Source organism: Mchenga conophoros, linkage group LG3 (assembly GCF_057382185.1).
Source record: "Mchenga conophoros isolate Kocher_MC1m ecotype Shallow Benthic linkage group LG3, M_conophoros_male_GT1.1, whole genome shotgun sequence".
NCBI lineage: Eukaryota > Metazoa > Chordata > Actinopteri > Cichliformes > Cichlidae > Mchenga > Mchenga conophoros.
In genome coordinates, this window is record NC_140528.1 from 21,398,990 (window position 1) to 21,426,467 (window position 27,478).

The 27,478-nt window shown below is 41.4% G+C and overlaps 2 protein-coding genes and 1 pseudogene across 3 annotated transcripts in view; 1 reads left to right on the forward strand and 2 right to left on the reverse strand.

Moving 5' to 3' along the window:
- Window positions 1-27,478, reverse strand: part of LOC146577658 (carboxy-terminal kinesin 2-like) — a 372,043-nt pseudogene that overhangs the window by 201,049 nt on the left and 143,516 nt on the right.
- LOC146577664 (protein NLRC3-like) overlaps window positions 1-27,478 on the reverse strand; it is a 73,055-nt gene that overhangs the window by 10,325 nt on the left and 35,252 nt on the right. The gene's annotated exons all lie outside the window — the stretch shown is intronic.
- LOC146577665 (mitogen-activated protein kinase kinase kinase kinase 2-like) lies at window positions 13,629-20,192 on the forward strand. 2 transcript variants are annotated; one of them, XR_014891407.1, is made up of 6 exons: window positions 13,629-14,111; window positions 14,191-14,314; window positions 14,474-14,532; window positions 14,617-14,720; window positions 15,836-16,295; window positions 16,378-16,425. XR_014891407.1 is itself a non-coding variant. In XM_085268402.1 (6 exons), the coding sequence occupies exons 1-6, from the start codon at window positions 15,787-15,789 to the stop codon at window positions 18,956-18,958; spliced, it is 561 nt and encodes a 186-aa protein (XP_085124528.1). In that variant the 5' UTR covers window positions 15,563-15,786; the 3' UTR covers window positions 18,959-20,192. The 2 variants fall into 2 exon arrangements, 1 of the variants encoding a protein (XP_085124528.1); XM_085268402.1 differs by lacking the exons at window positions 13,629-14,111; window positions 14,191-14,314; window positions 14,474-14,532; window positions 14,617-14,720 and adding exons at window positions 16,552-16,607; window positions 18,871-20,192 and having other exon boundaries at window positions 15,563-15,973; window positions 16,062-16,133; window positions 16,209-16,295; window positions 16,378-16,448.

Here is a 27,478-nt window from a genome sequence, read left to right on the forward strand (position 1 = left end):
AATCACACATCTGTGGCTCATCGCCTAAACTCATCCACTACTTAAGGCAGAGGCTGGAAACATCTCGTCGCTGGACTATTGAGTAACCTCGGTAGTAAGCTCCGGAGTACTAGTCTCTTGTTGCCTTTTCGTATCGCTGACCCTTTGGATTAATCACTTGTTGTCTGTAAACAGGAATTCCGTTTCCCTGGAACCCTTGGTGTGCTGTGTTTTTTATGAAGTCCCTCGTGTGTGAAGAGCTCCTTTCCCGGATTTCCCTGTGCCCTGGATTCCCCCTGCCATCTCACTTGTATATATTTGCACCTGGTGTTGTATAGTAAAAAACGGAACTGTATTCTAGCTGCCTTGTCTGCGCTTGAGTCCATCCCACACACAAACACAAACAGGGTTTTTCAAAGTTCAGTTCTGTTAGTTTCCACATGGCAGTTGTTGGTGTGCAGTAACGCCTTCTAAAAACAATGGCCACCAGGCCAAAGCAATGGTTCTGACTCGATCAGCATTAACCCCGCCCCCTGGGTTTGATGGGTGAGGTTGACACATAAAATAAATTTATGGTGAGACCTGAAGGAGTCAACTGTGCCAAAATGAATTAATTAAATACACCATTAAATAATTATTTAAATGTGGCAATAATTAATTAAAACGTGAAATAAATAAATAATTAATTAATTAAATGTGTCAAAAAATGTTTATTTAATTATTTATTTCCCATTTTAATTAATTATTTCAAATTTTAATTAATTATTGTCACATTTAATTTATTATTCAATGGTGCATTTAATTAATTCATTATGGCACTCCTGGTATTCCATACTGTGGTTGGGTCGACTTTACTATATAGATGTTTCACATGTTTCCATCTCAGCAGCCCCATTGACAGATCACAGTATTATTACTTTTAAACTTAACCCTGAAAATAAAACGCAGTTTAAAAAAGATTACTGGAAATTAAATGCAGATCTATTAATTGATGACGGGTATGTTAAGATAGTTAAAGAGCTCCTCCATAACATTTACAACAATGTAACAATTGGCAATTACATACATAGATGGGAATTTTTTCATTTAAAGTTAGAGAATTTTCAATTACGTTTAGTAAAATGAAAAGTAGACAACAGAAGGAATTTGAAAGTAAATTACTTTACGATATAAATAACTATTGTAATAGACATTTTATGTCAGAGGCTGATAAGAAATCCCTGTTGTCTTTACTCAATTAGATGATCTATACAAGAAAAAGGCTCATGGAGCTTACATTAGAGCTCGTGCAAAATGGATAGAAGAAGCTGAAAAAGTGCTTCATATTTCTACATTTTGGAGAAACGGAGGCAAGAAAAGAAATCTATTAATACATTAATCATAAATGGGGAGGAATGCACAAATCATAAGACTGTAGCGGAAGAAAAACATAAATTTTACTCAAATTTATTCTCCTCAAAATATTTAATTGCTGATTCATTAACTTTTTGTGATCAGATTGAACCTTATACTCCAAAAATCGATTCTGCATTCAGAGAAATTTGTGATTCTGATATATCACTGGATGACTGAGATCAAGCCTTAAACAAACTGAAAATGACAAAGCTCCTGGTCAGGATGGCTTGACTGCAATCTTTTATAAATTCTTCTGGAAAGAAATAAGAATTTTTCTTCAAAACTATTACTGAAATCATTAGTAATGAAATGTTAGCAACGACAATGAAACAGGGTCTTATCTCCCTTATTCCCAAACCTGGTAAAGATAAAAGACTAATCGATAATCTACGACCAATAATATTAGATTGGTTGTAGATCTACTGGATTCTAATCACTTAATTGAAGATGATGGTGTGATTCTTTTTTTAGACTTTTATAAGGCATTTGATACGGTCGAACATCCTTTTATTTTAAAAGCTCTACCCTATTTTGGTTTTGGTAAACAAAACTTCATAGATTTAATTTCTTTATTATACTCTGACTCAATAGTTCTGCTTCTTTACCTTTTGGAACATCTAAACGCTTTAATGTTAGACGAGGAATCGTCAGTTTTTATAGAACATGAATGAAATTTCACTTTTCTCAAAGGCTTCTGGTTTGTACCTGAATATTAGAAAATGCAAATTATTAACTATTCGTGATTGTGACCTAGTAGCTCTCTTAACATAGCTGTTAAAACTGACATTAAATATTTGGGTATTATAATGTCAAAGAACACAAATAATAGAGAAAATCTACATTTTGAGCAAATTACCCAGAAATCAAAAAGATTACAGGCTACAAAGACACCTCTCCATCTTTGGACGTGTCTTGCTTACTAAAACAGAAGGTATCTCTGGATTGATTTATCCATCACAATGTTTATATGTTTCCAATAGTCTAATCAATAATATAAATCAAATTAATTTCAATTACATTTGGAGAAACAAGCAACATTATGTTAGGAAGAATGATATAGTGAAGTCATTTGAAGAAGGAGGTTTGAATGCGATTGATTTTGAAGCAATGATGGTTCCATCAAACTCAAATGGTTGCAATCTTTCATAAATAATTCAAACGTTATTTGGTTTTATTTTCCCAAAGTAATTTTGGAGAAGCTGGGTGGCATTGAATTTCTTATAAAGTGCGACTTTGAAATTTCCAAATTAAATTATCCAATTTTCACAAACAGGTTCTCCAGTACTGGAAAATGATACACAAGCATATTTTTTCTCCACATACAAATTCGATTTGGAACAACAGATGTATACGATAAAAGAAAATCCATCTTTTATAAGGATTGGATGGATCATGGCATTTGGACGGTTTTACACCTTTTAGACAATGACGGAAATGTGTTAACATATAACAAATTCATAGATAATTATGGCATATCATGTACTCAGAGTAAATTCATTAAAGTTGTGAAAGCCATTCCCCCTGCAATGATTCAGATGTCTTCCCCCGACTGAACAACAACCCGTCAACAACATGCTGAGCTGTGACTCTTCTTCCCTCTAAAGTCCAGGGCCCTGTTTCAGGAAGCCGGTTTAGAAAACTCAGAGTGAAAAACGATACGCAGGGTTGAGTAATCCCGAACTGTCCAACTCGGAATATTCGGTTTCAGAAAGGCTGATAACAATTAGTTCAATCAACGCGGAGTTGCTTTAACCCCAAGTGAAGCGCGCGGACGAGGATACATAAAGCCCTGATAAGCGGAGCACAGATTAAGCGAGTCACCATGGAGACGGAGGGAAAGAAGGCGTGATCAATGTATTTTACAGCGCTTGAGGCCGAAATTCTGATGGCAGCATATGCCGATAACACGCAAATTCCGCGGAAAAAAGTAACACAGCCACAGCTGCGAAAGACAGGGAGCATGCATGGCAAAACATAGCCGACAGAGTCAATGCGTGAGTGTTAATATAAACATTGATCTAGGGATTTCCACCCATTTAACACGTTATTTTATCATATGTTATTTTATTTGTTATTTTATACATTTTATTTTGTGATGTGATGTGAGCGCAGGTGCAACCCAACAGGCCCCAAACGTTCCTGGCAGCAAGTAAAAATGAAATATAAAAATATAGTCCAAACAGGTGAGGTGTAATTGTATTATGAGCCATAGTGCTTGGTCTGTTTGTCCCATGTAAATCAATTGCAGTTAGAGGCTACATTAATTTTCTTTCTGTAAGCACTTATTGAAATTATCTGAGCACATTACAAGTACATATTTGCTTACTCTGTATGCTCAAATGTGGCCCGTTATAGCCAACAGAAAAAAAGCGGAGGCCCGAAAAACAGGTGGGGGTCCTCCACCACCACCACTCACAGAGGCTGAGTAGTTGGCCCTCAGCCAAAACAGTGGGCGCCCTGTGGCCGAAGGCATCTCTGCGGGGACATCCTCTGAGTCAATAACCCCGCAAGACACAAGTGCCTACATAAGGGGTAAATTCAAAATAATACATGATGTGCATACATCCTTTCTTCACAGTCACCTTTGCAGTGCTACTCATTCATTTGATAAACTCTTTACCATAATGAATTTGTTTGTAGTGAAGTTATTTTCCTACTGATTTTGCCTTCCCTCAGTCTTGGTTGTCTTTGAGAGCATAATGACAATGAAGTGTAAGGTGATTGGTATGTTTGTTAATTGCCATTTGGTCCCTTGTAAGTTATAAGTGACCTGTATAAACCTCATATTCTATCAGTTGATGGTGGTGGTGTACTGCATCTGGTGCAGCCTCCTGTTGAGCCAGACCAACATGCAGTTGTGAGTAATACTCCACAGATTATATGAGTTTACAGTAGAACAGCAATGTTGTTTATTTCTTTACTACAGGAAAATAATGAAGAAACATTGACAGCTGTTACAGAGGAGGAAGCAACAGAGACACTTTATGAGGTTTACATCTTTTAATACTTTGTGTACAGGAAACACAGGTGACCAATAAAGCCAGTTGAACAAAAAATCTGTTTATTCTTCTTTCAACATGTTGAGGTGATGGGTCAAAAGAAATGATTGTGACATATGGTGTCTCTGACTGCTCTTCCATCTTGTATGTCCGTGGGAGGGTCAGGATGTTCATGGTTTGGATCACTGCTGATGTTTGGTTCAGAAGGACAGTGTTCTCCTCTAATTGTGGCAATGTTGTGAAGAATCACACATGCCACAATAATGTCACATGCCCTTTCTGGGGTGACCCTGAGTCTTTGCAGGCACTGGAACCGGGCCTTAAGCATTCCGATAGTCATTTCAATTCTGGCTCTTGTCCTGCAATTAGCCAGATTATATCGCTGCTGTGGGCCCGGTTCAGGGTCAGGGTAAGGGGTAAGCAAATAGGGTAAACATGGATACCCCCTATCACCAAGCAAGTAGCCAGTGAACTCTCCTAAGACAGAAGGATACACTTCAGTTCAAATGTCCCTGAAGCAATTGGTCTTTATATATTTTAAAGTATTCTCAACTCACCATGTCCAAATTTTGTGCTCAGTGTACATTCACGGAATATTTGTGAGTCATGGACAGAGCCTGGCCACTTGGCTTCCACATTTGTGATAATGTTGGCAGCATCACATATGATCTTCACAGTGCAGAGAACACAAATTAGCATCCATTACTATAATGAAATAATTTGTTAGTTTGAAATGCTACAGGGAACTATGTACCTGTACATTAATGCTGTGGAAAGACTTCCTATTCACATAGTCTCCTTCATTTACTAAAGGAGCAATGACTGGAATGTGAGTGCCATCTATACAGCCAATCACGCCTGGGAACCCTGAAAATAAATGTAAAATTTAAGTAGTAGTCCAAGTATCACCACACCATAAATTAAGTTTTGGTCATCCTGATACCTGCAATTTTGTGGCATCCCTCTTTGATGAATCTTGTGGGTCTATGACCGGGGAACACCACAAACGTGTACAGGAGACGTTTCAGTGCAACTGTAACATTCCTGACTGCCCGACAGACGGTAGCCTTGGAAACGTGCTCAGCATCACCAATATTATACAGAAAGCTCCCGTTTGCAAAAAAACGAAGCGCAATACAAATAATATGTACAGAACTGAGAGCATGTCCGCGATGTGTCACATGCGTAATATATGGCCTGAGGATGTTATTCAAATAACTTATAGATTGTGCTGAGAAACGGTAACGTTCGCACAGGAAATCATCAGGAAATGATAAAATGTCCAAACGCGCTCTAATCACTCTCTCCCGGCGGAGAGCTCTGCGGAGAATTTGGGCTTCACGATCTACTGGCTCTTCAAGGAAGGGACACGCCATGTCCGACACTTCCTACTGTCAGGTTTCCGACAAAGGGGCGGAGACAGTCAGGGTTAGTTGTAGTAAACCTGCTAGGGGGCAGGTTAGCTTCACGGCGTGTGTCGTCATAGTGACTCACTCAGGCTGCAGCTGAACTCGCTTTGTGAAACCGAAAACCCAGAGTTTTCGTTAACTCACGGTATACTTACTCAGTTTTTCCACTAAACCGGCTTCCTGAAACAGGGCCCTGGTGTTAACACTCACCCTGCATCAGCTTCACCTTTTTAAATTGTTTTTACTTTTCAAACCGACGGATCATTTGAAGCCAACCATCCAAAAACTGCTTCAGCTGTGTTTGATGTTTATGCTACAGCCTGTTTACCAATATAATCAATATCAGATATCAGAGCAACAGAAACCTCGGTGATCAGGACGCTGGGACTGAGAACAGGAAGTGGCTCAAACGTCACAGTTTCATAACGTCACCCTGAACTCCACTCACGGAGTTTCTGTCGCCATTGTAGTTTTTAAAGTCCCGTGATAAAGGCGGGTCTTTCTGTGAATCCGCACGCTCATTGGCTAATAGCTCGAGATTGACACATCGTTATCCAATGAGCGTGCGGGAACTTCCGACATAAAGTTGTTTCCTTTGAAAAACCAAAGTCTGATTATTTTTGCCTCCACTGACGGAGCCTGTTGTTCCCGCCACAGAGACACAGTAATGTCGGAGCGGTGTTAACACTCACCCTGCCTCAGCACAGCTCTCACTCTCCTCCTGCTCTCTCACACTAAACGGAGGCTCAGCTAAACTCACTTCCTCTCTACTTACAGGAAACCAGCGCTCAGAGGAGCCGACCGGCCTCACATTTCACCCACAGACACGAACAGCGTGGAATTATTTTATGTCATAAGAAGAAACATATTCATGTTAACACTCACCTGCCTCAGCTCCACCTTCCTCCTCCTGCTGCTCTGAACGGAGGCTCAATGCTTTCACTTTCACTGCTGCTCCCTAAACACAGAGGATGCTGGGACTTGTAGTTGTTTCCTTCCGGTGCGGTCTTCATCTTTGTTTGTGTTTGTATTCAAGTTATTTCGATCATGTAAACATCAACAGAACACGTGAAGCCACACAGAGTTTGTATGTCGAGGTGGGTAGGAGGGTTTGAGGGTTTGGGGAGGGGTCAGAGGGAAGAGGTCTCTCAGTCTTGACAATCCACATTGATGGCATTGCATCTTTCAACGTGTTTGTGGGTCGATTTGGATGCTCCAGGTGTGAGAGCAGCCACTCAGGCTCTGCTGCAGCTGTGTGTCACAAGTTCATCTAGTAGTAGGCTATGGCACTTGGCCACAGGTGGCAGCAGTGGACTGGCCTCCATGTGAGACTGCTCCAGCTGCTATGTGATAGTCCAGCTGCAAACTGAAGATCATATGCAAGTTTTGGAAATTAAACTGTACAATATAAAGCGCCTTGAGGCGACTGTTGTTGTGATTTGGTGCTATATAAATAAAATTGAATTGAAACTCAGAATATTCTTAACTTAGCTTTAAAACCAACCCAATCTAACTCTCCTCCACACTCACAAACAAAGACAAACCAACTGACACATCTGAGTCCCTCACTTTCTTCAATCCACTCACTCTCACAAGCTCCACTTAGTCACACTGGCTCTGTTTATTACTAATTACTATTGTCTCCCCAGAAACACTTCCGTTTTCTTTTTTCCTATTTGTGTTTTCGTTTTTTGTATTTGTGTTTTCTTTTTTCCTATTTCAGTTGTGTTTTTTGTGCTTTTGCAGCGTTTTTTTTTTTTATTGCTGGTGTTTTCTTAAGTTGCAGTCCATTTGGCCTCTCAGGGCCACCGTAGATAAGGGCCAAAAATAAATGCATAACATCATTTCAAATCAGTTTAAAGGTTTATTTGCAAGACACAAAAACAGAAAAAATTAAAAGTTACAAATGTATTGTGTGTTTGAGGAAACCTCACAAATGTCACAGATGAAATATTTGGTGTTTATTTGCTGGTTTGTCAGTAGCAGCTCCTTCAAAGTAAGTCTACCACACATCTGTTTGACCAACACCAGTTGATTTGGATCACCGGTCCAAACAATTTGAACCATTGTTGTGTTACCTTTGTGTTGAGTTTGACTGATATTTGCTGGATAGCAAATGTTTTAAAGCTGTGCAACCTTTATCTGCACATAGCAGTTAAACTGTTTAGCTCAATCTTTATTGATAATATACATTATTTATTTATGAATTACTGTGTACACAAGAATAAGTTAATGTATTAAGTTAAACTGGCTGAAAGTTTTTGTATTATTCTTGTGATTTTTTTTATTGGCCCTGTTTATTTACAGGCCAGGTGACCCTTTAGGGGTTTAAAATGCCGAGCCAATGAACGGCTGGGAGCAGGAATCTTTCTTCACTGAAGCTTCCACTTCCACGGGTCTGGTAGGAAGTTGTCCAAGCCAACAAATCAAACAGACAAAAAATCCATCTATCAATCACCTGGATCACCTGTTGAGAAAGAAAAAAGAGAAAACAAGCAAACAAAAGAGAGCAATATAATAAACAACAGCATCGCAATGATCTATGTGAATATAACTGTAAATACTAAATATTGAATATTATTGTGCAGCACGTAAGATCGACAGCGCACAGTGTGCTTTGAGGTAGCAGCCAAAATGCAAGGCAAGTTTATTTATATCGCACAATTCAACAACAAGGTGATCCCAAGTTCTTTACAGAACATTAAAAAACAAAAATGGATAAAAAGCATGATTTAAACGTGACGTGCCCGTGAGCTCCGCCGGCAGCCAGCTGTGCCAGAGTGACCGAGCCCCAGGCTGAGAGGCCAAAGGCACCGCACCCTGAAGGAGCCCGAGCGAGCCCCAGGCTCCAGGCCCCGACAAGCAGTACCTGGACGCCCATCCCCAGACACAAAGAACCACCAATGCACCGATGTCTGAAGGCGTCTGCCACTGGCAGGGGGAGTGGTGGGGGGAGATAGACCTCCATACCTTGGAGGGCCTGAGATGTCCCCAGAGAGGTGGCGTCTGATACCCGACCTGACATATGGACACAGACAAACAGGCACACACAGATACAAACATCCATTCCCACCCTCATGCTCTCATATGCAATTACTCAGCAGCAGGTAAGCGCATAGCCCCTCCTGGTAGCCCTCAATGTCTACGTGTATTTAAAATTGAGAGGTGGGCAACGGCGCCAGGGGTGAGGTTGTACACCCTGATGTGATTCTGATCTTGGAAACATTAAAGACATTCATAGCCAGACTGCTGACTTTGTGTTTTTATTCAGTCGCCTAACAGAAGTGCAGTGAGAAGCGATTTACCCCATCCTGATTTCTTAGCTATTTGCATATTTGCCACACTTACGTGTTTCAGATCGTGAAGCAAATTTTTATGATAGATAAAGATGACCAGAGTCAGCATAAAATAAAGCTTTTACATGTATTGCTGGGAGGTCGGCAGCTCCCTCCACTGCTTGGCCCTCTGTGAAAAACAACTGGGATCCAGCTTCCCTGTGATGCTGAATTATATAAGTGGACAAAAATAAATAGATAGAAGGATGGATGATTGTATTTTGTGTACAATCGTTGAAGTGTAAAAAGGGTTGGCCCTCCGTGGTGCCCTAAGCAAAGTTTGATTTTTGGGGCCCTTTAATAGTGCCAATAATAGTGATTAATGATCACCTACTATAAATGTATTTCATTTTCTAATGTTGATGTTGTTGTAATCCACAGTGAAAAATGTCATAAAAACAGATAACAAATTTGCAACTTTCATGAAAAATGTTTTCATTAATATTAAAAAAAAAAAAAAAAACACCTCCCCCTGCTGGCCACACAGAGAAACAATAGATAAAACCTGAGAGCTGCACAGTTGCAGCAGTGTGGTTTACGTCATTCTGTTGTCAGCCTGTTTTACACATCGGTGGTTTCTTATTGACGTGTAAAAAGATCTGAAATCGTAGTAAATTCAGCTGCTATTGTGGGCTGGGGATGATTTACACTTAACATTTTAATAACTGGGTATTGAATGTCATAGGCCCAATGTTCCCTCTAATTTTTCAGGTGTCTGAGCGAACACACAAACTCCCTGAGCGGTTCCTTGGACCACTGTGAGCGACAGCAGACGTGTGCACTGTGGTCACACCGGCATCGAATCCATCCAAGTTTCATGGTTTATTAAAATAATCAAATTACAGCGTTTACATTTATGTTAGACTACTTTTAATGAACTGCTTCAGCCCATTTACAATGAAAATGTAAAAGAAATATTGTTCATGACCTGTGTAGTATGTTAACACTGTTGGAAGTACAAATAACTTGAACTCCAATTTAGAAAACACAACTTTTTTTTTTTATAAAGCTCTGACTTGTATTATGAGTCCGTGGTCTGGGAGAGAGTCTGTAACTCTCTGTCTCCAAAATACTGTATATAATGACCAAAGCTGGGAAATTAATCAATCAATCAATCTTTATTTATAAAGCACTTTTCATACAAAAAAAGTAGCACAAAGTGCTTTACATGGTTAAAAGCACCCCACCCCGCCCTCCAACTAACCCCCCACACTCTCATTAACATAAACAATCATGAATGCACCCATATCCCCCCCCCAGCCAGGCTGAGAGGACCCCCAGAGCCCCAGCAGCCACGGTCGATCACAGCCCCGGTGCAGAGAGCCCCCTCCGAGGAAACACTGGAGATATGTCACAATAGGATATATACAGGGTAAAAAGATAAAGTAAATAAGAACGGGATACAATAGAAATAGTAAGAAGATAAAAAATGAGTAAGAATAAAATCAATAAATATTAGGTAAAACCTAAATTAATAAATAGAATAACAGGATAGAATAAATAAGCATAAAATAAATAAACGTTAGGTGAAAGATAAATTAAAAAGGTGGTCTTGAGCCTGTTCTTAAAAACATGTACGTTCTCTGCGGCCCTGAGCTCCTCCGGCAGGCTGTTCCACAGATGAGGACCATACCACTGAAAAGCTGCCTCTCCGTGAGTATGTGTGCTGTCTTTGGGAACAGTCAAAAGGCCAGTACCAGAGGACCTCAAGGTCCGCGAGGGTTCGTATGGTAAAAGCAGATCTGAGAGATAAGAAGGCCCAAATCAAATTCAAATTCAAATTTTATTTTTCACGCACACAGTCATACACAGTACGATATGCAGTGAAATGCTTGGACAACTGCTCGTGACCTAAAGAAAAAAAAAAAAGGAAATAAATAGGAAATAAATAGGAAATAAATAGGAAAAATTAAAAAGGGTAAATTTAACTAGGAGGGAATAAGATATAAATTAAGGTTAAAAATGAAATAACTGTACAACACAAATTAGAATGAAGGGTAAATTTAACTGGGAGAATAAGATAAAATATATAAATTAAAGTTGAAAATAAAATATCTGTACAACAAAATACACAATATAGAACTATATAAGAATGTATGAAGAAATATAAATAAATAAATATATACACAATAACAGCAGCTGTACAAGTATTAACTGGAAATGAAGAATATAGTGACCAGTGTTGTGCAATCCACATTATGTCTTGTGCAGTGCAAATATGCTTAAAGTGATTTAAGTGATGAAGTGAAAATAATGTCCAGAAAGTCCAGTGTGTGTGTAAGAACCATATGTGTGGGTCAGTACTGTGTGGTGGTGTGATTGAGAGACCGTATCGCCTGCGGGAAGAAGCTCCTCCTCAGTCTCTCTGTGTTGGTCTTCAGGGAGCGGAATCGCTTTCCTGACCTCAGCAGAGAGAACAGTCTGTTGTTGGGATGGCTGAGGTCCTTCACGATCTTCCTGGCCTTGGTCCAGCACCGCCTGCTGTAGATTGAGTGCAGGTCAGGGAGCTCGGAGCGGATGGTGCGCTCAGCTGACCGCACAACCCTCTGTAGAGCTCGTCTGTCCTGCATGGTGCTGTTCCCGAACCAGGTTAAGATGTTTCCCGTCAGGATGCTCTCTATGGTGCACGAGTAAAAGTTCCTGAGCACCTTGGAGGGCAGTTGGAAGTCTCTCAAGCGTCTGAGGTGGTAGAGACGCTGTCGGGCCTTTTCACCACGGTGTTGATGTGACAGGACCATGACAGGTCCAGCGTGATGTGAACTCCGAGGTATTTGAAGCTGTCCACTCTCTCCACTGGGCACTCGTTGATGACGGGGGTCTGGTAGTTCCTCTCCTGCTTAGTGCTGAAGTCCACTATCAGCTCCTTTGTCTTACTGACGTTTAGAAGGAGGTTGTTCCTCTGGCACCAGTTCTCCAGATTCCTAATCTCCTTCAGGTAGGCCGTCTCGTTGTTATCAGAGATCAGGCCCACCACGACGGTGTCGTCAGCAAACTTGATGATGGTGGTGGAGCTGGTAGTGGCCACACAGTCATATGTGTACAGAGAGTACAGCAGGGGGCTCAGAACACACCCCTGGGGGGCTCCAGTGCTGAGAGTGGTGGAGGCTGAGACATGTCCGCCCATCCTTACTGCCTGTGGTCTGCCAGTTAGGAAGTTGGAGATCCACTGACACATAGATGAGCTGAGTCCCAGATGCTCCAGCTTGGTGGTGAGTGTGGAGGGAATTATGGTATTAAATGCAGAGCTGTAGTCTATGAAGAGCATTTTAACATAATTCCCCCTTCTAGTGTCCAAGTGAGTGAGTGATGTGTGGAGGAGATGAGAGATGGCATCGTCTGTGGAACGATTTGGACGGTAAGTGAACTGTAGTGGGTCCAGTGTGTCTGGTAGTGAAGAAATGATGAAGTCTCTGACCAGGCGTTCAAAGCACTTCATCACTACTGAGGTGAGGGCTACAGGGCGATAGTCATTGAGAGAAGCAGACCATTAAGACATTTAAAAACCAATAAAAGAACTTTAAAATCGATCCTGAAATACACGGGGAGCCAATGCAGCGATTCTAAAACCGGTGTACTGTGGGCCCACCCTCTGGTCTTCGTCAGCACACGAGCTGCAGTTTTGTAAAAGTTGTAAGGGTGATATATTCTTTTTGGGGAGACCAGAGAGCAGGGCGTTACAGCAATCAATGCGACTGGTAATAAAAGCATGCATCAACATATATAGCTGAATTTTTTTAATATTTTGTACACAATAACAGAATAATTTCAGAAAAACACAAAATGACTGGTGTCAATATTATTTGCCCCACAAAAAAGGTCGAATATAAAACAATATTGCAAATATTGCACAGTTGAAAAAAAAAAGCACTACAGCTCAGTTGTTCCCGCCATCCTTTGTCCTCCTGTTTCCCCTCCCTCTCCCCTCCAACGACGAGTTTGATGGTGTTACGGATTCAAATATTGGGGATGGATACAAGAGGAAAAACCACAATAACAACACTGGTCCGGCCGGGTTGAGTCAAACGATGATTTTAATGATCACACGCGTGGGAGATGGACACCGTACGTAGACAGCATCAGATCTCAAAATGGTGGAGCATTGATCAAACTCTTATAGCCTCTAGTGGGCCCCACCTTATCATAAAAGCCTAAACATTCACATGCTTTCTCTCACACGGCGCCTAAGCTACAACCTTGGCTCCCCGTTTATCTGCTCCTGCTGAGATGGGGCAGAAAACTCCAGCATGTTCTGTTCTCTTCTAATCAGACAAATAAGGCGATGACTTTCTGCGAACAGTATTTCTTATAACTCAGCAGTATAATGCATCATGAAACAATATCATTCATTCACAATAAATCAGCAGTCTAATGTAATGCAAATCAGTTTAACAAATGCAATAGTTATCAGCTTCTTCTAATTCAGGAGAATAATGCAAACTAAAACTACATAATAATTCGCAATCTTTAATTAGGGGTCTAACGTGGCATAAAATAATATTATAATACCACATTGGCAAACTTCTCCCAATGTTTCCACTGAAGGGGTTGAAAGTTAAAAAGCGCCGAAGGTTAAGTTAGGTTTGGAGTAAATCATGGATGTGCGCACGTGTTTGTGTGCAGCTTGTAGTGCAAACGTGCGTGCAGAATTCATGCAGACATGTGTAACTGGTCGTTTTGAGGTAGAAAAGAGTGATGCGCGGTCAAGCTGGTAGTTGAAAGTGTCAGTCAGAGTAGAAGAGCATTGTGTAAAAATGCAAGTAATAACAAAAAAGTGCAAGTCATTAATCGCATCACCCTGAAAAACCTGAGTAAGGAGTGCAGCTCCTGATGAAAGGAGGAGCACTGAAAACCAGGAAATGATGTTTCTGGAACAGTCTGATGACTGAAGCTGGATGTTTGAAGTCTCAGTGAACTGCTTGTCTTTTCCCCACAGCTCCTCCCTCAGCGATGTATATGGCTATATGTTATGAACAATGTGCTGATGTCCGTATCAGGTAACAAACAGCGTGACACAAACGGAGAACATTGTGTCCACTCGATAATATGCTGCTCTAAAAAGGCTCCATCCTGCAGGGAAGTCGTCCCAGCTTTACTCGCACAGCCTGCCAGCTCTGTTTGAACAGAAAGGACATCTGCACAAGAAACACAGCAGCCTGTCGCTCAGCACCAACCGCCTCACTGAGCGGATCAGTCTCAGGTACGACACGCCATCACAGATGCAGGGAAACAGGAGCTGTAGGTGCAGCAGTGTTAATAATGTCATGTATGATGCTACCACTTGATTTTGAGGAAGGAGGATACTGTAAACCCAATTTTGTCTGCTTGTTCTGACCTGGATATTCTCTGTTGGCCACAGAAAGTTTACCATATCTGTAAAGATTCCTGACACTAAAGGTTGTAGGAGGTGCAGTGTAGGTAAGCAATGCCGAGTTACTCTGGTCAGTCTGTTTGTTCACGGAGAACAACTGCAGACACTTAGTCCTGCTCTCTCTGTTTCAGCAAGAAACCCATACACAGATAGTACATATCTGTGCGGGGCTGTCCCATCTGGCCTGGTTTTACTCTTGTGGTATGAGCCTCTTCAAAAGTTCATGCATCTAAAGGTTTGTACAGATATGTCGAACTTGCCACCTGAATAAATGTCTTCCTTTCTAACTCTACCCCGATTTCCACAATGCAAACCAGCCATTAGACCTGGATTACATAAAAGTAGACAGACAGCATATCAAAATCTGAAGCTGAAGAATGTAATAGATTTTTTTTAATAACATATGCATACTTTTTATTCAAGCCCAACAAGATTTTAGAGACTAAATAAAAGAAACGTTGTATAAACGCCGTCCAAAAACACCAACAGCACCTTCTCTGGGTCCAAGCTCGTGTAACTGAATGGTTACCATGTGTTTTCTGTGCTACAGGAACAGTGTTATCAGCACACAGTTCAACGCCAGCATGCACCATTAGATCACATAGCACAGATAATTGACAGTTTTTTTGTGAATGTCTCGCACATTTCATGAAGATAATGTATGTACTGTGAGAACAGAGCTCTGTGTTAAGCCTGTCTGCAGTCCTAACACAGTGCTGCTTGGAGAAACACGCCTGTGCCACAACATTATGGAAAAGTGGCATCAGTCCAAAGACGTGCAGTTAGGGGATGGATGGATGGATGGATGGATGGATGGATGGATGGATGGATGGATGGATGGATGGATCGACGGGTGGATGGATGGATGGATGGACAGGTGGATGGATGGATGGACGGCTGGATGGATGGATGGATGGATGGATGGATGGATGGATGGAGGGATGGGTGGATGGATGGATGGATGGACGGATGGGTGGACGGGTGGATGGATGGATGGACGGGTGGATGGATGGATGGATGGATGGATGGATGGATGGATGGATGTTTGGACGAACAGATGGACGGGTGGATGGATGGATGGATGGATGGATGGATGAATGGATGGACGGCTGGACGGATGGACGGGTGGATGGATGGATGGATGGATGGATGGATGGATGGATGGATGGATGGATGGATGGATGGCATCGGTTTATCTTTAATCTCAAGATTTAATAATCATACAAGAATTCTGTTGTGCTGTTTTTGACGGTTGTATGAACAGGTTCAGCTCAGGTTTAACAAGCATCACTTAACCATCCATGAGAATTTATTTAGTTTTTTTTGTTTTCCTTGGTGACTGTTTCACAGCAACTCGCCATCAGACTCCCAGATTCTCTTCTCAGCTGTGTGTTGGAGTGAGAGACTGTAGTAATGATAAACCACCAACCGGCCAACAGCTCAGGTTTGATATTATAGAGCTGAACGGCGCTCCTGTTCCAGTGCCAGGTAGGACCGTTTCTGCGTGTCTCTGCTGACTTCCTGAAGCTTCAAGCTTCAACTTGTTGCAACAAGCTTCCTTCTTTCCGTGCATCAGGAGATAGTGGAGCACTCAGAGTCGTGCAGGTAACCCAGCTGGACCGAGACACTGTTCTCATCACCTTGGAAAGTAAGTCCCCTCGCATATTGTGAATCCTTCAAATGTCTTTCATGCTCATTCTCAATCTGTGTACTGTTTGGACAGGAACTGTAAAGATCGTGAACCTGCAAGGACTTCCATCCAGACAGCTGGCTGCAGAAATAGTCTTTGACTTCCCCATTGAAACACTAGGTAGAAATGATGATGTGACAAACAAAGTGAATGAGAGCTGATGTGTGTCCTGAAAGCTGAGTGACACCTCCTGTTCTGTCAGTCTGCTTGCAGGATAGTGTGCTGGCATTCTGGAAGCATGGCCTCAAAGGGAGGAGTTTCCATTCAGATGAGGTGATGAACTAGTAAATTCATCCAACGTTGGCTGAGCTCGTATCATGTGCTCATCATATTTGTTCTAAGTCATTACACATGTGAATTTTCACTTTATGTGCAGGTAACACAAGAAATTACAGATGAGAGTCGTGTGTTCAGAGTTCTGGGAACAAACAGGTATGTTAACTGTATGCTGACAAGAGCTATCAATCACTGTGAGAAACTAGTAATCCTAGTACATCAGAAGTAATCAGGATAGTATTTTTCTTGATACTATTGTTAATAGACCTGGAAGTGATTTTCAGAGTAGCATGTGGAAGTAGCATGAATACTGCTAGCATTAATGGTAGCATTAAAGCAGGAGTCACACTAGAGTGTTTCTTCTGTTGGTTACTCAGATCCAAGGATTTAGGAAATGCAGCCTATGTGTTTGCATGCAGCCCTCCAAAGAAAAACAGCCATTAAAGTTACCAACTACCGTCTACCTGACACTTTGTACAGAAAACTACTTTCCTTAGTGCTAATTTTCTTTATTCTAGTGCCAAATCACAACAATAGTCACTTCAAGACACTGTATATTTTAAGGTAAAGGCCCTGCAATTATGGTGCACAAAGGTGAAAAACTCCCTTTTAGCAGGTGAAAACCTGAACCAGGCTGGGGGAGGGGCGGGCATCTGCTGCGATTGGTTGGGGGGGGTGAGAGGAGGAAGACGGGACAAAGACAATCTGGGGAAGAGAGCCAGAGAATATTCTCAACTAATGATTGAATGCAGAGAGGTGTTTAAACAGATAGTGAGTGAAAAGGGCGACTGAAGAAGAAACACTTGGTGCATCACGGGAACCCGCCAGCAGCCTAGACTTAGGCTAACTAAGGGAGGATTCAGGGAAGAAAGGAAAGTTTGAAGCCTAATGTTAAAAGTAGAGAGGGTGTCTGTCTCCCAAACCCAAACTGGAAGCTGGTTCCACAGAAGTGGTGGCTGTAGTTCAGGTGGGGGAGCAGGTCACCTACTCCCCGTCTACATGCCAGATATCCTGCATGAAAGTTGCTCTTCGGTGCATCCGTCAGAGTATGAATGGGTGTGAACGGGTGAATGAGGCAAGCTTTGAGTGCTCAGAGTAGAAAACCACTATATAAGAACCGGTCCATTTACCATTTACCAAGAGGGGCCTGGAAACCGAAGGGTCTGGCTCCCATTTTACTTTTAAATACTCGGAGCGAAGTGCTCTAATGGGGTGATATGGTACTATAAGGTCATTAAGATAAGACAGGGGCTGATTATTCAAAACCTTTTATGTGAGGATTTTGAATCTTTTATTCTGGATAAAACAGGGAGCCAATAAATGTTCTGTTTCTAGTCCCTGTCAGGACTCTCGCTGCAGCATGTTGCTCAGAGCAGTCTGGAATTGATTTTTGACTAAATAATTAAAACTAATAATAATATATTACTATATTATATTACTAACAAATCCAGGACACCCCTGTTGATCCAGCAGCTCTTAATGAAGTTTGTAATAAGAATCGTGGTGAGTTCATTAGAAATATTTCACTTTTCTTTTTTAAATCAGTCATTACTGGAATCATCTGAAGTGCAAAAACAGTGGGATTATATATGAGAAGGACGGACTCAAAGACTGTCGTGTATCACATATATATTACATCGATGTCCAAAATCAATGCATCATTAATGAAACTGAAACAAAAGTACTGAATTTCATGTGGAAGACCAAACCTCAGCATTCAGGAAAGTCTTATACAGGAGCAAAGATAATGGACGTTACCCGGAGTTTTCCACTGTGAAACCAGGAATAACAGCTTAAAAATGTTTCTGTGATCTAAATCATTGTCAGCCTGGCAGGCAAATAGCGTGGACACCAAAGTTTGTGAACGTGATAACCTGAGAACAAAGACATGTAGGATTTTAAATCGGTACCATAGGTGTGTCTACTGGGAGGCTGAGGCTTAGCGCTGGTGGCTGCCAGTACTAAGTATTATTATACAACCCTTATTTTAGTTGATCTTATCTTCTTTCCTTGTGTTTCAGTTAGTTTTTACTCAAACTGGGTGTAGAAGGAATCCCTGCAAAGGTTTCTTTTTCTTCTGTGTTATGTTTTATGTATTTCTCAGCTCTTTGCTTCCTTTTTTCTACTTTAAACTTGTTTGTATGCTGGTGTGTAAATGTTCACACTTATCATAAAGTTTAAAAAAGTAGTAGGCGTGGTGATGAGCAGGAACAGGAGTAAAACTCCAGTAAGTGTACCAGTACTGTACCAGTGTGTAGCATTAAAGTCAAACTACAGTGGTTGTAGTATCAGTAGAGTAGTGTTAGTACTAGAGGTGGGAGGAGTAGAAGCAGGTGGAGGCACTGGCTTTAGGTTAGTACTGCCTTTCTCTGGTTCTCCTTTACAACTCATCTCCTTCTCATTTGCTGACACTGTGCAGAGACATCCTCCTTCAGAGCACACCGACTGATGACCCGTCAGCACTGAGCAGCCTGTACATCCTGACAGGACACGAAAGCAGCTACTGAGAGAGGACACGGGGCTCATTCGACGGTGTTACCAAAGAAAAGCACAGCCTGTCTGTAACTGTGGGGTGGAAACGATGCTCTGTTTCACTGAGGCTGTGCCAGGAAACGGTTCAATGCTGGGAATGACAAATGTTAGGAAGGTATCCTGCTGACTGTCCAGCCTTCACCTGTACACAAGACACCTGTCAAGGTCCTCGCTGGGGTTATAGTTGATAAAGCTTTCTAGCTTTTCTTGTCTATTCAGCTTACCTGCTTAAATCAGACCTTTCTGTTAAAGCTAATGCAGACTCCACTGATCCGCCCGCTCAGTGTGGACGGGAGAATAACCTGAACATGGCCTCTGGGACATCATCATACTGATGTTATGAAGCGCTCAGTCAGGTTTTCTTCTTGATCAGACTGAGGGGCAGACTGAGTGTGTTTTGGTGCCTCAACATTCAGTCATATTCTGTAAAACCATTTTCTGTCTGCATGCTGCACATAACCTCTTTGGACCAGAGTGCTGTGACACCTACACCTTACACCTGCAGGAGCTGCTCGGCCATAGAAAGCTGCTCTGTGAAGTGCACGGCTTTTTTGCCAGTGTTGATCTTATGGGTTTAATGTAATAACTAATTTTTCACATCATCGTCTGAGTCGTAATCCCAACGAGGAAACCTGGAATGTAAAACTTGATGGACGCTCCAGCTGAAGAGTGAAGTGTCAGACTTTTAATGGATCTTTCAAGCATTAGCGTACTTACAATGGCAGAAACAGTGCCACGTCTAAAGCATAGGAGCCATCTTCATCTCATTCTTCCCATTTCATGCAAGTTTCTTCTCATCCTCAGATGGACAGAATTTGGTTTGCTGACTTCATTCAGTCACACCATACTAGAGCATAAAAAGTGGAAATAAACTGGTCAGTAAGAAAGTGTGATGCTTGAAAGTATAGCGTAAGGACAGCAGCAGCACTGCATTTACAGCTGATATGATGACTTCAGCATCTTTAAAGAACTGTGAAGGAATTATCAGTGCTAACACAACCTTAAGCACGTGATGTGACCGTATACACTGCTTACACTTTCAGTATCCTTACTTAAAGAGAACATCTCAGAAAAAAGTACAGTTAGCAAGAAGCTTTGAGAACAAGGCAGTGTTATTGTATGCTAACCACCGTGGTGGTGTAGCTTGTCCTGATAAAAAGTGAATGTGGTCACATTATACTTGTTAACTAAAATGAAAAAATAAAATAATTCCACTACATGGGTAAAGATATTTATGATATTTATGGAAAGGGTACTATAAAAGTAACACTGGCCTTTCCATGAGAGAAACCTGAAGTACAGTATGCATGTTGAGATTAATGTTTGTTTAATATGTTTTTGCTACTATGTGAAGATGTGATGTTATTAACAACACAGAATAGACAGAAATAAAGATTTTCATATCTCTTGGAGTTTTATGAAGAGTTTGTTGGGTTGTTCTTCTTTGAATGTGTGGATCGATGCTTCTGCGATTTATATCTTAATCCTTCAATTTGTAAAAAACATTTTGAATTCCGTTTGAGAAGATAAATGAAGGTTCTTGCGTTCAAGTGGAGGCTCTAGCAGACTGAGAAAGTAACTGCATAACTGGTCAAAGGAGCTTGTAAAGAAAAGCGTCTGGACTTCTTTAAGTTACTTGAAGACGTTTCACCTCTCATCCGAGAAGCTTCTTCAGTTCTAAGGTCAAATGGTGGAGAGTCCCAGATAACTGCATAACTGTGTTATTCCTGCACCCATAGCAGCAAGTAAGTGAAGGCAGTGATGAGGGCTGATGAGTTCTCAGATCACTCAGTCAGTCTCTGAGCGTCACCTTTATTGTGATCGCGCACTTTAAGCTTTCATGCCTGTATTTTTGTGATAATACTGTATTGAAAGAAATCTGTGCACAGACGAACATGGGGTGGCTTTGCTCAGGTAGTAGAGGAAGGTGCTTCAATCCCCGTCTGCATGCCAAATATCCCTGGGCAAGATACCAACCCAGAGTTGCTCTCCGAATGTGTGTGAACATTACACAGAAAGTGCTTACAGAGAAAAGTGCTTGCGTACACCTGAATGAGGCAAGTTCTTTAAAGTGCTTTGAGTACTATATAAGAACCAGTCCATTTACATCGCCAAAGCACTCAATACTCTCTTTACGAAGTTCTCTGTAGTTTGTTTCTCCAGCACCATATTTGACCGCGGTCAAGTGAGCCCTCACTTACGACCACACAGTCAAGCCAGCCGCACCTAAAATGTTGTTGCACTATTCTTATGCATATTACGGTACGGGTGCCGACTGGCTTAGAAATGCAGTCTTTTGTGTCCTGACCAGAGATGGGCAGTAACGCGTTACTTGTAATCCGATTACTTTTTTCAAGTAACAAGTAAAGTAAGGGATTACTATTGCAAAAACGATAATTAGATTACCGTTACTTTCCCGTAGGAACGCTGCGTTACTAAAACAGTGATTTTTTTGCGAGAATGTCTCATGACAGTGACGTAAGCAAGTGCAACGTCCGTGACAACAGCTGTGTGCAGATCAACAATGGATAATATATCGAGTGCGGGAGAGAGTATGAGCGTGCAGCGTTTAAAGCGTGGAAGTACTGACCTTACTTTGAGTTTGATTCCATAAAAAGTGACAAAAACATTAGTGTCCGTTGTGCGTGGGAAGAAAACTTCTTTTTACAGCGAAAACCCCCCCTAAACTTCCAAGCAAGCACCGAGTGCGCTACGACGTAATGGGAAAGTCACAGAGAAACTCGCGGATTCTTCAACTGACCGCGGCACACCTGCACCAGGGTAAACCTCCGCCTACCCTACTCCTGCTTTACAGGTGAAAATAGAGCCAAAGGACCGCTAGTCTTTGATTTTATTTATTTTCTGCTGTGTTTTACTTGCATCTATTTGAAAGAGTGAGTGTAAACACAAAAAATATTTTATTTTATGTGCTGGAATGGGCAGAAAATAAGTTTAAATATTAAACAAATTTCTTCCAGTCAGAGAATGTTACATATAATTCAATTTTTGCTTGATGCATAAAGTTAAAAGATTAAAACTAATTAAACAAGTTTTAAAAAGAGAGACTTTTCCATTTGATTACATTTTATATGATGAATTATGCAGAAAAAGTAGAATTGGGCTGAAAGATCTATCGCTTTATCACCTATTCAGGTTGTAAATCGTATTTTTAAAATGTAAGTAAGTAATTAATTACTTTTGAAAATAAGTAATCAGTAAAGTAACAGGATTACTTTTTGGGGGAAGTAATCAGTAATTAGTTACTGATTACTTTTTTCAAGTAACTTGACCAACTCTGGTCCTGACACTATTGTACTTCACAATCCACTCCCAGTTTTGGTTCATCTCCACTTTTCCACTTTTTCCACTCCACCCTGTGATCCACAGCCCAAATTACTGTACGATTCAGAGAAAATTAACAGTAAAATTTACCCAATTTACTGTACTGTACTCTGTATTTTCTCATATTTGAGCTCAGATTACAGGAAAACTGTAAGAGGTGACACTGATATCTTACTAGATTCTGACTCTGGGTGACCCCCACACACCCAAGATTACTGTACGGTTTCTGAGATTGCTTTGTTAACCCTCTCAAGGCAGGCATTGCAGATATGCAACAGTTAAAAGCTAACAACCTGATCACCCCACATACATATTTCATGAGTTTTTTACTCAGAAGTACCACTGCAGGTATTCTTTTGTGCATTAGCAACAAAAACTTAATTTGAGCCTGAGAGGGTTAAGCATGAGTATGACAAAGGCTAAGAAAATATACTGCCTACAATAATATCAAATTTAAACAACAAATTACAAAATTGCCACACCTGCTGTTATTGCCAGGTGTTCGATAGAGCATTATTTAGTCATAAAAAATACATATCACTGAAATATCATCAGTAAAAGAAACACTCTGTCATGGTCCTGGGTCAGTGACCCAGTGCTTTTAGTTATCATTTTCTAGTTTATTATGATGATGATGATTATTATTATTGTTTGAGTTCTATGTGTGATATTCGGTCTGCCTTTGAGTCTGTGTCTCTGTCTGTCTATGGTGTCACCCCATCTGTTTGTGAAGCTGTCTGTTTAGATCTGTGTCTTGTTTGGTTCCCCGTGTCTGAGTTTCCTGTTTTATTGTGAAGGTCTCTGTCTGATGTGAGTATGTTCAGTTTACATTTCCCCTGTCCCATCAGCTCTGATTTCTCCCAGCTGTGTTGCCCTCCTGTCTCTCATCCCCTGATTACTGGTGTGTGTGTATTTAAGCCCTGTGTGTTCTCCTGCATGTTGCTGGTTCGTCTGTATTACTCAGTGTAGCCACCGTGCCTTCTCCTTGCTTTTCATCGGCATTCTCCTCTGCTCGTTTTCAATCAGGATTGTGCTCTGTAGTTTAGTTGTTTCCCAGTTTAGTTTAGTTCGAGCCCCGTTTGCTGTTTGTCCACATTCTTTTTGTGTTCAATAAATCACCTTCACTTCTCCACGACTGCCTGTGATTGGATCCTCATTTATTCCGCACGGCTCGCCTCGGCAGCCGTGACACACTCACTATGTAAGACATGTTCAGCTCCTTCAGTGGGAGACTGCGGCACCCACGTGTGGGACTAATAAAGGTTATCTTATCTTATCTTATCTTATTTATATAGGTAGCATGTTCAGATGGCCAAATCACACTATTAAAACATGCTTCCTGCTGGGATTTATATAGGTAGCATGTTCAGATGACCCAATCACACTATTAAAACATGCTTCCTGCTGGGATTTATATAGGTAGCGTGTTCAGATGACCCAATCACACTATTAAAACATGCTTCCTGCTGGGATTTATATAGGTAGCGTGTTCAGATGACCCAATCACACTATTAAAACATGCTTCCTGCTGGGATTTATATAGGTAGCGTGTTCAGATGGCCAAATCACACTATTAAAACATGCTTCCTGCTGGGATTTATATAGGTAGCATGTTCAGATGGCCAAATCACACTATTAAAACATGCTTCCTGCTTGGATTTATATAGGTAGCATGTTCAGATGGCCAAATCACACTATACATAACATAAGTGGTGGCTCGTCCGGGATCTTTGGACATTTTAGTGGAGACTGAATGTCAGTTTGTTTTGCTTTTAAGTGGGTGAGTGATGGTGTTCAGTGTAATTGAGCAAACTCCCTTTAGTGTGTTTCAGCTGGGTGACTGTGCTGCCCTTCCATCGAAGCACTTGTTTGTTGTTTTGCTTTATTGTTTTAGTTTGTGTTTGGTGGCTATCCTGGGTGGGGGTACGCTTCAGAGTTTGGTAGGAGACTATATCTCTGGTCTGCTGCCTGCTCTCGAGTTCGCGTTTAAAGTTGCCTCGAGCCTGGTACACCACTGAAGACTAGGGTAGGGAAAGTAAGGGATTTGTTGTTTTTAGTGTACTTTTGGTTTTGTGTTGTAGCAGGTCAGGTAATCATTTTGGGTTTGACTGTTGTGCTCTTTTGTGTTGGTCACATGTTACTTTTTGTGTGTTCAGTGTGGCAACTTCAGATCCTCATGTAGGGGCATCTATGCTTAAAGATGCCAACTTGCTTCAGAGGAACTTTTAATTTGTTTAGGGGTCCTAGAGGAACCCTTTTAAGGGAGGAGGTGTTACGTCCCTCTGCAGCTTCTAATCGTCTCAGTGTTTTCAGCTGGTGCTAATTGGCCACACCTAGTCAGGTGTGGATAAAAGCATACCTGAGGCAAGCTTCCCGGCAGTGCACTAGTCTTTGCCTTGGTGGCACCAGCCATTTTAGCCAACCTGGTTTTCCATTTTAGGATGAAACCTCTTCTCACCCACACTCTGCTATTCATCTCGGTTTTTATGTTGCGGCTTTTGAGCCGGGTCGTAACACTGAAGATTACAAAGATCAACATTAAGACCAGTCTGTGCATTCAAAGCAGTGACAGAAAAGAGTGTGGGGCATTAACCCCCACTCACTTCACAGTTCACAGTTCACGTTCACAGCGAGCTTCGTCGAAATTTACAATGAGACCCTGAGGGACCTTGTGTTCTCCACAATTCTTTCCAATTCCTTCCAATTCTCCCAATCCTCTGCTGTATCATCCATGTGCTCTCTGGCAAACTTCAGACGGGCCTGGACATGCACTGGCTTCAGCAGCGGAACACGTCTGGCACTGCGGGATTTGATTCCCTGCCGTTGTAGTGTGTTACTGATGGTGACCTTTGTTACTTTGGTCCCAGCTCTCTGCAGCTCATTCACCAGGTCCCCCCGTGTGGTTCTGGGATCTTTGCTCACCGTTCTCATGATCATTTTGACCCCACGGGATGAGATCTTGCGTGGAGCCCCAGATCGAGGGAGATTATCAGTGGTCTTGTATGTCTTCCATTTTCTGATGATTGCTCCCACAGTTGATTTTTTCACACCAAGCTGCTTGCCTATTGTAGATTCACTCTTCCCAGTCTGGTGCAGGTCTACAATACATTTCCTGGTGTCCTTCGAAAGCTCTTTGGTCTTGGTCATGGCGGAGTTTGGAGTCTGACTGTTTGAGGCTGTGGACAGGTGTCTTTTATACAGATGATGAGTTCAAACAGGTGCCATTCATACAGGTAACGAGTGGGGGACAGAAAAGCTTCTTACAGAAGACGTTACAGGTCTGTGAGAGCCAGAGATTTTCCTTGTTTGAGGTGACCAAATACTTATTTTCCACCCTGATTTACGAATAAATTCTTTACAAATCCTACCATGTGGATTCATGGATTTTTTTTTCACATTCTGTCTCTCACAGTTGAAGTGTACCTCTGGTGCAAATTACTGACCTCTGTCATCATTTTAAGTGGGGGAACTTGCACAATCGGTGGCTGACTAAATACTTTTTTGCCCCACTGTATATCTGTGTTTGTGTGTGGATGCCGGAGTTTCTGAGAGCACCTGTTTACAGGCACCTTCAGGCCTGGTGGGTGTGGCCCTGCCAGGTGGTTGGACACCAGGGACGTGCAGAGAGGTTTAAAGGGGCGGGTGCTCAAAGTTAAAAAGGGGCACATTGAACCAGGCTGAATAACAACAACACACATTCATCAAGAATCTAATATGGGAAGGGCAGGGCTGTGTTGATCTGAGACTGTAAACATTAAAGAGTCCATAGGAGAGATGGTAGCTGATTAAACAAGGGTCATGAGATAATAACAAAATGCAAAGATTGGTGACAGCGCTTGGAACCATAAGGCAACAAAAAACTGTGAGAAATAATTTAGGCTCTGCCTGTGAATCACTCTTTGCTTCTCTTCTTCCTTCCTTCCCATCATTTCATATATCACTCTCCACTTGCTGTCTATGTGAGAACAAGGCACAACTTGCTATTGCAATAAACTATAATCTAATTATCCACACCTAACAACTCTTGCACTTAATCTATAATAAAATGATGACAGAAAAATGTTATAGCCCTGCCTTTAGTAGCCTCACACAGCTCCTACTGTTTCCTCCTCATGTCCTTACCAGGCATGTCTGGACAATGTTATATCATGAGTAATAATTTAAAAAAATCCATCTAAATAAAACACACACATGCACGCACACACAGTGACATTTTAGACCTTCTTCAGAATACTGTATATACTATGGGCATCATGGTGCCCATAGTATATACAGTGGTCCTGTTGTTGTACATGGTCCTGTTGTAGTCAGACAGCTGGAGCTTTGTGTTCACTGTGTTTGTGTCGATTGTGAGTTGACAGGAATCTAAGTTCAAAATACTTATTAAATATATACATCATTGATTTAATGCCAAATAATTTCATTTCCAACATTTACAATAAATTAAAAATTTAATGATTTTTAAATAAATGTAATTAATCACTTATTGACACATTTAATTAATTATTTAAGAATCTATTTATTTAATTCATTTGGGCCCTTCTAGCCCTGCAGCTGTGCATGTGCTCACATATCCACTGGTATGTGTCCTACAGGTATTCTCACAGCAGTGCTGCTGAACATTAAATGACCAGCAGATGTCAGTTCTTCATAATAAGCAGTTAAACTTTGTGTGATCTGCCTTTGGGTGAAGCAACAAAGCTGGAAAAATTGGACACATTCGCAGAGCTTTACCACACCATCACTAGACAACAATGGAATTATTTTAACTAAAAACAAATAATCAGAAAGTCTTCTGCCTGGTCTCGTACCTCTGTGTTTCTGTAACATGAATAATGAGCTGAAATTCTCCTCACGACACCACCGATCAGCTCGAAGGGCCCTCGAGTTTACCTGCATGCATCCTGTTCACCTGTCAGCTGTTTAACACCTGCTGCTTATTCAGCAAACACGCCCACATTACCTGGTGACAGTCACAGTTTAATGCGGGCCGCTGTTTGTCAATATAAAATAGTTTAGTTCCAATATTGTGCACTTTTGCAAATGCACCATATTTTACAGACCATGAGGCTCACTGGATTATAAGGCGCATTAAGCGAAACAAAAATGTCGCATAAGTCAAACTTTACTCAGCTCATTCTTCTTGCTTCCTC